Below are 13,424 nucleotides of genomic sequence, written 5' to 3' on the forward strand. Positions count from 1 at the left end.
CATTACGTAGAATGAAAGGGGGTAAAGCAGCTGGAACTGATGGGATCATGACAGAAATGTTAAAAGCAGGGGCGGATATAGTGTTGGAGTGGTTGGTACTTTTGTTTAGTAAATGTATGAAATAGGGGAAGGTACCTAGGGATTGGCGGAGAGCATGTATAGTCCCTTTATATAAAGGGAAAGGGGACAGAAGAGATTGTAAAAATTATAGAGGAATAAGTTTACTGAGTATACAAGGAAAAGTGTTCGGTATGGTTATAATTGAAAGAATTAGAGGTAAGACAGAATGTAGGATTGCGAATGAGCAAGGAGGCTTCAGAGTGGGTAGGGGATGTGTAGATCAAATGTTTACATTGAAGCATATATGTGAACAGTATTTAGATAAAGGTAGGGAAGTTTTTATTGCATTTATGGATTTAGAAAAGGCATATGATAGAATGGATAGAGGAGCAATGTGGCAGATGTTGCAAGTATATGGAATAGGTGGTAAGTTACTAAATGCTGTAAAGAGTTTTTATGAGGATCGTGAGGCTCAGGTTAGGGTGTGTAGAAGAGAGGGAGACTACTTCCCAGTAAAAGTAGGCTTAGACAGGGATGTGTAATGTCATCATGGTTGTTTAATATATTTATAGATGGGGTCGTAAAGGAAGTAAATGCTAGGGTGTTCGGGAGAGGGGTGGGATTATGGGAGATTCTAAAGAAAAATTTCAAAGGTTAGTGGATGAGTTTGGGAATGTGTGTAAAGGTAGAAAGTTGAAAGTGAACATAGAAAAGAGTAAGGTGATGAGGGTATCAAATGATTTAGATAAAGAAAAATTGGATATCAAATTGGGGAGGAGGAGTATGGAAGAAGTGAATGTTTTCAGATACTTGGGAGTTGACGTGTCGGCGGATGGATTTATGAAGGATGAGGTTAATCATAGAATTGATGAATGAAAAAAGGTGAGTGGTGCGTTGAGGTATATGTGGAGTCAAAAAACGTTATCTATGGAGGCAAAGAAGGGAATGTATGAAAGTATAGTAGTACCAACACTCTTATATGGGTGTGAAGTTTGGGTGGTAAATGCAGCAGCGAGGAGACGGTTGGAGGCAGTGGAGATGTCCTGTCTGAGGGCAATATGTGGTGTAAATATTATGCAGAAAATTCAGAGTGTGGAAATTAGGAAAAGTTAGGAAATTAGTTAATAAAAGTATTAGTCAGAGGGCAGAAGAGGGGTTGTTGAGGTGGTTTGGTCATTTAGAGAGAATGGATCAAAGTAGAATGACATGGAAAGCATATAAATCTATAGGGGAAGGAAAGAGGGGTAGGGGTCGTCCTCGAAAGGGTTGGAGAGAGGGGGTAAAGGAGGTTTTGTGGGCAAGGAGCTTGTACTTCCAGCAAGCGTGCGTGAGCGTGTTAGATAGGAGTGAATGGAGACGAATGGTACTTGGGACCTGACGATCTGTTGGAGTGTGAGCAGGGTAATATTTAGTGAAGGGATTCAGGGAAACCGGTTATTTTCATATAGTCGGACTTGAGTCCTGGAAATGGGAAGTACAATGCCTGCACTTTAAAGGAGGGGTTTGAGATATTGGCAGTTTGGAGGGATATGTTGTGTATCTTTATACGTATATGCTTCTAAACTGTTGTATTCTGAGCACCTCTGCAAAAACAGTGATTATGTGTGAGTGTGGTGAAAGTGTTGAATGATGATGAAAGTATTTTCTTTTTGGGGATTTTCTTTCTTTTTTGGGTCACCCTGCCTCGGTGGGAGACGGCCAACTTGTTGGAGGAAATTCATGATCTTTAATACATTGTACCATTGTATTCATGTTTATGTTTTTTTCTATAAATGTATTTTGTTTATTAATAAATATTCACATAGAATAAAAAATATATAGGGGGTGGTAGGAGAAGAAAATATTCAAACAGCTCCGGGGAGAACCTTGAGTTTTCCCTGAGGTACGTTTATTGTCTTCTCTGAGGATGAGGGTCCCCATTCCAGCTATAGAGCTATATATATATATATATATATATATATATATATATATATATATATATATATATATATATATATATATATATATATATATGTATATATATATATGTATATATATATATATAAATATATATATATATATATATATATATATATATATATATATATATATGTAAATGTATATATATATATATATATATATATATATATATATATATATATATATATATATATATATATACATATATATATATATATATATATATATATATATATATATATATATATATATATATATATATATATATATATATATATATATATATATATATATATATATATATATATATATATATATATATATATATATATATATATATATATATATATATATATATATATATATATATATATGTTGCAGGGGAGAGCAGCATTATTGTACAGCACGGTTTGATTACTTTAATTATAATTGTTATTATTAAAGTAATAATAACAATTATAATGTTGTTTTAGTAATAATAATAATAATAATAATAATAATAATAATAATAATAATAATAATAATAAATAATAATAATAATAATAATAATAATAATAATAATAATAATAATAATAATAATAAATAATAATAATAATAATAATAAATAATAATAATAATAATAATAATAATAATAATAATAATAATAATAATAATAATAATAATAATATAATAAATGCGCCATCAAAATTGAAAACCATTCACAGTTCGAGCAAAGAGAAACACTCAGGTATAACGGTGTTTGAGAAACGCAAGAAGGAGCATGCGTAGTGGAGCGAAAGGCGCCTTTGTTGGCTGGCTACGCTTCCGTCTGCAGGAAGGAACCATGTCTTTCCCACCTACGTAGAACCCTCGTCTCCAGGGAAGTCCAGCACCAGTCTGCACACACCTCTCTTAAACCATCTTTCACCAGTGGGAATAAACATTTATTCGCTGATCTCACATCTATTGAGGAAGGATAAAAATATTTATACACAAACCAAAATATTGAACTGGGAATCGAACCGTGGTCCTTGTATATTTCAGGCTCAGCTCTCTCTCCCCCCCCCCCTCCACGTACAGTATTTTGTTTTTTTCACTGACAGTCGTTCATTGCTACTAGGGTATTTTTAGACACGGTTCACGAGACTGTCATGAACTGTTCCTAAGTGTCCACGGTCCGAAGACTGTCTTGCACACTCTTGTGTGCCAGACTGCATTCTGCTCTGTGAGGTTACACTCAAGTGTCTTAAACACATTACAAATAACGTCGATCTGTATATCATATCATAGCTGTAAATTTTGACTAAGAGAATATTTCTTTTTTGTTCCATTATGTCAAGAAGTTAACCATCATTGTGTTTCTTGCTCTGCAGAAATGAAATTATGTGTTTATGTAAACAAATAACCTCCTCATATAAAAATGAAGAGCATGACGACGTTTCGGTCTGACTTGGACCTATGTGAAGGTTGTGTATTGTTCCAATCGCAGCATTGTATCTTTTTATTCTGTGTGTGTTTAAAGTGTATGTGTGTTGCCCTGTAACACCATTAATTTTATACCTATTACAGGCTGACGTGATGCGTGATGTCGGGTGAGGATGGAGTCCATTCGTGCCTACTACGAACACCCGGCGGCCCACGCAAACGTGCCGCCCAGAGTGAGTACACATTAGTATACACTAGTACATATTAGTACTCAGTCTTTTATATTAATGAATTTATGGCATAAATGATCCCGCAGAGATTGTTTTTTTACAGAAGATGAGTACTGTATATTTCGATGTTACAATGAGGTCCCGGGCGTAGATTTAAAAGAGTGGTGGTGGTGGTGATGATGGTGGTGGTGATGGTGGTGGTGATGGTGATGATGGTGGCAGTATGGCGGGGGTGATTGGTGGTGGTGGTGATAGGGGTAGTGGTGATTATGATAGTGGTGATGGTAGTGGTGGTGTTTCAGGAACCACGTCCCCAGCCCTGCCTTTTTGAATCCACACACAAATCAATAAAAAATAACTAATAAAATGCAGCTGAAAGTCTATAACTAAGAATGAATGGCAGTATCGGTTCCTTCTTCAGGAAACGCTGCAGTCTCCTGACACAGGTCTTAGACGACTCGCTCAGCAGTACATCACACGCTGGCCTACCCGAGCTTAGAGAGATACGCTGTGCAAAATTCGGAGACTCACAACCTAGCATTACCTTAAACAATTTTAGGTGTGCATTAATATTTTAGAATGATTTAGTGGTCGTAAGTTAACTGGGATTACTTGTAGTTCCAAACCAGTTAAATGATTTCAGACATTGGCCAGTGTTGATATTGTTAAGTTTTGGAGATGAGAGGATTTTTAATTATAGCCCTAAATTGATTGGTCTATTGAAGATGGCTTCATTACGAGGTCGAAATATGCAGTACTATTTTTATCCCCCCTCTTTAGTTTCATTAACTTTGATTTATTACCCAGTGCTTGATGCTACATTTTTGAGGTAACATTAACTCAATTTAAGTTGTTTAAATCTGTTTATTATTATTTTAATTAGCCTTTATAAATTCCCTATTATTTGTGTTAATGTATTCACGGGCGAGAGCTAAATCCTTAAGGAATTTAGCGAGAGGAATGAGAGGTAACAAGATTCGAGCATTATATTGATGATATAAATGCTGACAGAGTCATCAATAAGATCACATGTGCAACACTTGGGTATCTGTACTGGCTAAGAGACTCAACACTTTATATACAGACTCAGGGAACCAACACTTTATATCAAAGGTGAGAGATCGAACACTCTACATCAACTCTAAGTGACTGAACATTTTATATAACGGCTAAGAGCCTGAACACTTTATACCAAGGCTAAGAGCCTGAACACTTTATACCAAGGCTAAGAGCCTGAACACTTTATACCAAGGCTAAGAGCCTGAACACTTTATACCAAGGCTAAGAGCCTGAACACTTTATACCAAGGCTAAGAGCCTGAACACTTTATACCAAGGCTGAGGGACTGAACACTTTATACCAAGGCTAAGAGTCTGAACACTTTATACCAAGGCTGAGGGACTGAACACTTTATACCAAGGCTGAGGGACTAAACACTTTATACCAAGGCTAAGAGTCTGAACACTTTATACCAAGGCTGAGGGACTGAACACTTTATACCAAGGCTGAGGGACTGAACACTTTATACCATGGCTGAGGGCTGAACGCTTTATACCAAGGCTAAGAGCCTGAACACTTTATACCAAGGCTAAGAGTCTGAACACTTTATACCAAGGCTGAGGGACTGAACACTTTATACCATGGCTGAGGGCTGAACACTTTATACCATGGCTGAGGGACTGAACACTTTATACCAAGACTGAGGGACTGAACACTTTATACCAAGGCTGAGGAACTGAACACTTTATACCAAGGCTGAGGGGCTGAACACTTTATACCATGGCTGAGGGACTGAACACTTTATACCAAGGCTGAGGGACTGAACACTTTATACCAAGGCTGAGGGACTGAACACTTTATACCAAAACTGAATGACTGAACACTTTATACCATGGCTGAGGGGCTGAACGCTTTATACCAAGGCTGAGGGGCTGAACACTTTATACCATGGCTGAGGGACTGAACACTTTATACCAAGGCTGGGGGGCTGAACACTTTATACCAAGGCTGAGGGGCTGAACACTTTATACCAAGGCTGAGGGGCTGAACACTTTATACCAAGGCTGAGGGACTGAACACTTTATACCATGGCTGAGGGACTGAACATTTTATACCAAGCCTGAGGGACTGAACACTTTATACCAAGGCTGAGGGACTGAACACTTTATACCATGGCTGAGGGACTGAACACTTTATACCAAGGCTGAGGGACTGAACACTTTATACCAAGGCTGAGGGACTGAACACTTTATACCAAGGCTGAGGGACTGAACACTTTATACCATGGCTGAGGGACTGAACACTTTATACCAAGGCTGAGGGACTGAACACTTTATACCAAGGCTGAGGGACTGAACACTTTATACCATGGCTGAGGGATTGAACACTTTATACCATGGCTGAGGGGCTGAGCACTTTATACCATTGCTGAGGGACTGAACACTTTATACCATGGCTGAGGGACTGAACACTTTATACCATGGCTGAGGGACTGAACACTTTATACCATGGCTGAGGGACTGAACACTTTATACCATGGCTGAGGGGCTGAACACTTTATACCATGACTGAGGGCTGAACACTTTATACCAAGGCTGAGGGGCTGAACACTTTATACCAAGGCTGAGGGACTGAACACTTTATGCCATGGCTGAGGGACTGAACACTTTATACCATGGCTGAGGAACTGAACACTTTATACCAAGGCTGAGGGGCTGAACACTTTATACCATGGCTGAGGGGCTGAACACTTTATACCATGACTGAGGGTTGAACACTTTATACCAAGGCTGAGGGGCTGAACACTTTATACCAAGGCTGAGGGACTGAACACTTTATGCCATGGCTGAGGGACTGAACACTTTATACCATGGCTGAGGGACTGAATACTTTATACCAAGGCTGAGGGGCTGAACACTTTATACCATGGCTGAGGGGCTGAACACTTTATACCATGGCTGAGGGACTGAATACTTTATACCAAGGCTGAGGGGCTGAACACTTTATACCATGGCTGAGGGGCTGAACACTTTATACCATGGCTGAGGGACTGAACACTTTATTCCATGGCTGAGGGGCTGGCTGAACAACTTAAAATTACCTCACCACTCCTTCCACTGTCTCCAGTATATAAGTCACCGTATTCGACTGAATAAGCCAGCTCAGAAGGCGATACGATTCGGTAGTCAAAATACCCAGTCGTTGCACACGTGTCATTTTTTTTCTCACCAGTCAAATTCGAGCCAGGGGATCAAGAGCCCTTCACCGGCCTCGGAACCTTGTTTTACATTCTTCTTCGTTGTGTTTCAGGAGTACTGTGGCAGTGTGACCCCAGCCAAGGCAAGACGCTCCTGGGGTGACCTCCTCAAGTTCCGTTCCCGAACGAAGGAGCGCCACTTGTCTGCGGTACCCGGTGCTCTCACACCGCCCACCGCCATGCCCGCCGCGCCGCCCACCCACAACTACATGGCGGAGTACCGGCAGAAGTACGGCGCCTACAACGGTACAGTGGGTCGAGCCTCGTATCAAGCCATGACTGTGGTGAAGAGCATCTCCCCTACATCAGTACCTCCCTCCAGCAACCTCCAAAAGGGTTATCCTGGCCATGGGTACCCGGCTAATGGGTATCCCGCTAATGGGTATCCCGCTAATGGGTATCCTGCTAATGGGTATCCCGCTAATGGTTACGCTAAGCATGCCACGTCAGCTGGCACCATTTCCGCCGGCACCAGGTCCACCATGTCATCCACTGTGCGCTACACTGACTGGTTTGGCTCTGTGGTGGGGCGCCGCGCCCCTGTTCGTCCCCCGCTGCCAAGTTTCACAGCAGCGCCGCCTGTGGCGCTGCACACCGCAGAGAAGAGCACAGCGTGGGACCACTACGTGACTCTCGACCCCGTGTATGATGCTCCACGAGTCGTGCCAGTCCAGCTCTACACCAATGTCTGTGTTTGTCCCGACCAGATGATTAACACCAAAGGACGCAAGAAGAAAAAGTGTAAAAGATGCGGCAGAAAGGTGGCGAGCATGCGGCATGCGACCGCCGGTGTGGCTGCTAAGGTGCGGCCAGCAATCCCAGCCAGTATGTACCAAGTCCCACCGCAGCCCGCACCCTCTGCGGCACAGCAGGCCTGGGGGTGGCAGGTGCTGGAGGAGAGAGTTTACGAGAGGTACGAGGTGCGATCTCGTCCTAGCGCTCATTCGCCTGTTCGTCCAGTCAGCGACGACGAGGAGTCGCCACCGCCAACGCCAGAGACAGTTCGTAGTGTTCGTAGCATGAAAAGTGTGAAAAGTAGCGACAGTTCAGCGACCATCACTCGTGACACGCAAGAACCTTTACGACCAGCTCCTCAACCTCCCTCCGTCCCTCGTACCTTTCCCTCCACTCCTAATGTTCCCACACCAGCCACATCTTCAAGAAGTGCCAAAGAAAATAATTTAGTAACTGAAACAGGTGAAAAACGTAGCTCCATACTTACTGACAGCCCCACGGCTTACCACTTGATCTCCCAGAGCCGCCAGACAGAGACACACACAGGTTCTGACACTGACGAACTCAGTGACAACGCTGTCGACGTCTCCTACGATGGCTGGGATGCACAGTCTCCTCCATCTACTACAGATGTTATCCAGGAAGGACAGGTTAATGTGATAACCATTGGTGACTTCCAACCTCAGTCTGTGGCTGTGATACAAACTCCAAAGGTTGAAAATGGCATTGATATGACAAATAAAGTTAGAATACATACAAATTCTACTAATTCTAATAAGAATGTCTACAGTCTAAATGATCATTCTCACAAGTATAAGAAATTTTCTAACTACAGGAACGATTCTCCACCAAGAAACACTTACAGTTCTTCGAGTAGCGACAATGCATTAAGTACTTCACCTAGCAGTAAGAGTGCAACGTCAGCTACCAGAAGCAGTAACAAGACTGGTTCATTTGATAATAAAAGTTCCTCTGTCAGTAGCAAAAGCTCTATATTAAACGGGAAACATACCTCAGCCAATGATAAAATTATTTCGTCTAGTAATAAAAATAGCACTTCCAAGAATATAAAATCAAACTTCAAGAATTCTCTGTCAGTTGGTAAAAATTCCTCAATGAATGAAAACATGTTTTCTGGTGGCAAGAATAACTCTGCCAGCAACAAAACTTCAGCAACCAGTGTACAGAAGTCCATGATGAATGGCCACATCAATTCTCCAATGAAGGTAGTGAAGGGCAGCAGCAGTAATGGTCCCAGACTGGAGGTGAAAAAGTTGCATGAGACGAGTGAGTTGCAACATGGGGGTAACACTGTCCGCATCGCGGGACAACGTATGTTGGTCCTCACCCCTGGCGGGACTCACCAACAACACACTGGATTTTCCAGTGGTGAAGATGAAAACGAAGTGAGTTTTGAGGATGACACAAGTGATTATCCCATGTCCTCACCAACTACGACTCGAGGGTCAGACACTGATACACTGCTTGAGGAAGATGATATACCCCTTGATTCATCAGAATCAACATATTACCCTCCAAGTTCACAGAATGAGCTTCCTAGTCCTAACCTTGGCTCATCTGACTCCTTACATGACTCTGACAACACGCAGTGTGAACGTTGGATGCCTGCCAGAGATACAATCGTGGAGGAAGAGGAGAATGAGGATGAGTGGCTGAAAGGAAATAATCAAAATGATGAGATTCAGGAAGACGATGATGAGTCGGCTTTACTAGGAGATGAAGATGAAAAAGACGACCCTAGTTTGAGTTCCTCGTCAACCAGTTCACCACTGCGCCAGGAGGGCTTGCGACCCACTCTCTCCGAGCTTTTGAAAGTTAAATCTATTTTGAAAAAGCCACCCTCAGTCGACACCAGCTCTGAAACTGACTCAGACTTCTACTTGCCAACATTTTCTGAGTTCAAACAAAACCAAAGGAAGAAGAAGCAGGTGCAGTTTAGGTCGTCTCATGATGTGACGGTGATCGAGGATGCTGGGGAGTCCAAGGGTCGAAAGGTGCCTTCAGCCAGAAGTCTCAGGAGAGATCGAGAGAAGGCGAAGGAGAAACAGAAAAATGAGTATAACTTGCTAGCAGACTTGCATGATGTATATTCAAGAAATAACTCGGAAATGTTTAGTAGTAATATGAATGATGACTTTAGTGATGGTAAATTTAACCATGAACAAGATACAAATATCGATATCAACAAAATGACAGTTGCTGTGGATGACACTCACTCTTCTCAAGAAGAGTTAGGAAACGAGGGAAGCCACGAACAAGACGAAGAAAAGAGTCTTTTCTCAAATAGTGAACATAACGTCAAAGTTGAACTTGGTAAAGAGAATGGATGGAGCTGGAACCAGAAGAATGAATACACTGAGAGAGGTATATATTTCTTAGTGCACAATGTTATTTTCAGATAGAATACCAGCTAACGCTGAAACCTATTTCTAGTTGACATTTATATATTAACTTTTTCTTAATGTACTTCCACACAATAGGACGACACCAGCATTCTTTAATTTTGTATAAATGATCTTATACCTAACTTCAGTATTACGTATTTTATTAATTAGAGATTGTCTTGTCGTTTTATATACCTAGGTCAATGTATAGATTAAATTGAAAAATCTAAATACTGAAAAAATAATTAAAAGTATTATGGATATAACTTGAAAAATGTGAATATCAAATATTGCAATAATTTAAAATTGGACGAAAACTGTTTTTGTGGATACTGAAAGATACTGACTCGTAGTATCATATAACAGGAATTAATGAGGCTATATGTTAATACTTCCGAGGTATTTAATTAGTTTTTAATGTGATGCCCTTTGCGTTTTTCTTCCAGATGATGAATATAAAGGGTCTAGTGTCCATCGTAGTCTGAACGATCATCAGACTTCTGGTGTGAGCACAACAGATGCCCTCGATACAATAAACATTGGTCTTAATTCAAACAGCGAGTTACCTGCTGTAAACTTTGATAACTTTATCCCACCTTTGAACACACCCACCCGACAGGCTCCACCCCCACCCAGAAGTCGGACTCTGAGTCCGACAAGGCCGAGTGTTCCGCCGCCGCCACCTCCTACTTTAAGACCATCATCACTATGTATAGCACCACCTCAGCGACCATTGCCTTCTCCTCCTGCTTTGCCACTCTGTCCACCCCCGGATTCTCCCCCACCATCTCCTACTCCTCCTCCTCTACCAACCTCGTTTCCGCCAGAACTGGAAGAGACGCAGCATATAGCCATGAACCATATCTCTGAAGATTTACCTTCACCACAGAGCCCAAGCTTCAGTAGTTTCAAGTCCAATTCCGTTTCCCTTAGAAAAGCCAAAAAGATTAATCCCTCTCTGGCTCTTCCTGCACCCTCCTCAGAGATCTCGCGCTCAACAGAATGCCTTCGGGAAGTGTTACCACCATTAGGACGTTTTTCTGTGTTTGGTGCTGATGAGGAGACTCGCACGGCGACGATACGTGGGCGAGGTGCTGCCCATGCCCGACCATCCATTGTGAATGCCTTTACAAACGGGGCATCAGCCGATACTTCATCTACTTCTAGTCCTCCTGTAGCTCCAAGAAGACGCAACAGAAACCGTTCTTTGAGTCCAGAAGTAAATGAAAGTATAGCAGAGAGTGGCACACGCAGATTAGGTGGACGAGTGCGTCGAACCTCTTTTCTAAACCGTCTGTCCAGAGAAGAAAATCCTTATGAGCAGATCACAGATCATATTTATGAGGAGTTACTTTCTCGTTCCCCATCGCGCACATCCACCTTCACTGGCCACAGCAGCAGTCCTACACGTAGCAGCACACCTCACAAGTCGCCGTCTCCAGGAAAGTCCATGTTTGAAGGAGCATCGAAATACGAAATCCTTGAATATCTGCAGGACGCCCGACGGAGAGTAGCCAACACTGTAGATGACGACGACGATGATACGTTACAGGTGAGAATTTATTCTTTATCTTCAAGTACTATAGCCTATTTTACAACGAATAATTGGAAAATATGCTGTACTACATTGGAGACTCAGTGATCACTGGAGACTCAGTGATCACTGTAGACTCAGTGGTCAATAAAGGAGAGGGGTTGTGAAGCTTATTTTTCTGTTAGTCATCAGTAACTACTGTGTTCTCATTCGTTTTTCTTGAAATAGAAGAAAAATGTGTCATTGCTTTACTGTTTTCCTCCATAGATTTTTTCCTGTCATGTAACCACCACTGAGTATTTTCCAACATACGTTTTATTTTTTCCTCTTTGTGAAATCAAGCTACTTTATCACATTACTGTATCAATTTTTCATTTTGCTTGCGCTTATTTATTTGTTAAGGGACTCTGATTAATGCTATTAATACAGTAAGGAATCTTATTTCTTGTGGATACACAAAGTTGTTTTCATATTGTTGAAATATGCCCTTCGAGAGCTGTCGGGAGACGCAGTGGAAATAAGTCACTTTGTTTGATTTTGGGGGGTTTATCCTAGGTAATTTACACATATGTTACTATGAATGATAATTGTACTTATGTGTGCCTGTACCTCAATAAACTTATTTATGTAGTAACGAAGCAAGTCAAAAGCCAAGCCAGAAGCTTTATCACAGTACTACGAGAATCCTCCTGTTACACTGGTACAGTTGTTGGCTTGTGCGTTGACTTCAAGTGTTCGAATCTTCTGACAATTCTCGAAAAAAATATGACACGTAGGAGGTCATCGAATGCTAAGTAATCGAGTTTGATCTTAAGAAGGGGAAGATAGCTTAAATTCCTTTGAACAAAAGCCCTTCACTAAGCATCAAGGCAAGCCCTTCACCCTCCTTGAAGGTATGGAAAAGATAATGTATTAACCGGAGTTCCCGTTTTAGAGATTTTGTTTTGAGTGACGTTGTTGAATGTTGGTGGTAGTAGTAGCATGCCTGCCGTTCTTAGGACCTGGAGGACGGTCCTCTAGACGTAGACGTGGATCTCGAGGATGAGGAAGAGGAGGAGGACCAGTTGGGTGTTGACCCGTCTGAGGATCACTTCACTGTCCTCACCTCAAGAAACAGAGGCAACAGATCTTCCAACATGAGCTCAAACTCTGACTCCTCGGAGAACAGCGGACTGCTGAGGTCAGATAAGGTAAGGTTTCTCAGTCTTACTAATTACATTTAAGGCTTCAGTGTTAAAGCTTCCTACTGACTTGTGACATCCATGTGTACTTCAACAAGGTAAGTCTCAGTATTGTTTGATCCTAAACTGTCGTTGATGTATTCTAAAACCGAGTAATTTTGGGCTAAAAAAAATTATATATATATATATATATATATATATATATATATATATATATATATATATATATATATATATATATATATATATATATATATATTTTTTTTTTTTTTTTTTTTTTTTTTTATCACACCGGCCGATTCCCACCAAGGCAGGGTGGCCCGAAAAAGAAAAACTTTCACCATCATTCACTCCATCACTGTCTTGCCAGAAGGGTGCTTTACACTACAGTTTTTAAACTGCAACATTAACACCCCTCCTTCAGAGTGCAGGCACTGTACTTCCCATCTCCAGGACTCAAGTCCGGCCTGCCGGTTTCCCTGAATCCCTTCATAAATGTTACTTTGCTCACACTCCAACAGCACGTCAAGTATTAAAAACCATTTGTCTCCATTCACTCCTATCAAACACGCTCAAGCATGCCTGCTGGAAGTCCAAGCCCCTCGCACACAAAACCTCCTTTACCCCCTCCCTCCAACCCTTCCTAGGCCGACCCCTACC

At 41.4% G+C, this 13,424-nt stretch overlaps 1 protein-coding gene across 2 annotated transcripts in view; it reads left to right on the forward strand.

Moving 5' to 3' along the window:
* RhoGEF64C (Rho guanine nucleotide exchange factor at 64C) overlaps window positions 1-13,424 on the forward strand; it is a 252,562-nt gene that overhangs the window by 216,213 nt on the left and 22,925 nt on the right. Inside the window, exons 3-6 of one of the 2 annotated variants that reach the window (XM_070084217.1) lie at window positions 3,568-3,656; window positions 6,963-10,029; window positions 10,496-11,601; window positions 12,582-12,773. In XM_070084217.1, the coding sequence (XP_069940318.1) occupies window positions 3,597-3,656; window positions 6,963-10,029; window positions 10,496-11,601; window positions 12,582-12,773 (4,425 nt within the window). In that variant the 5' untranslated portion in view covers window positions 3,568-3,596. The remainder of the gene's footprint in view (window positions 1-3,567; window positions 3,657-6,962; window positions 10,030-10,495; window positions 11,602-12,581; window positions 12,774-13,424) is intronic. The other variant, XM_070084218.1, reaches the window with a different exon arrangement.

Source organism: Cherax quadricarinatus, chromosome 12 (genome assembly GCF_038502225.1).
Source record: "Cherax quadricarinatus isolate ZL_2023a chromosome 12, ASM3850222v1, whole genome shotgun sequence".
In the NCBI taxonomy this organism is placed as follows: domain Eukaryota; kingdom Metazoa; phylum Arthropoda; class Malacostraca; order Decapoda; family Parastacidae; genus Cherax; species Cherax quadricarinatus.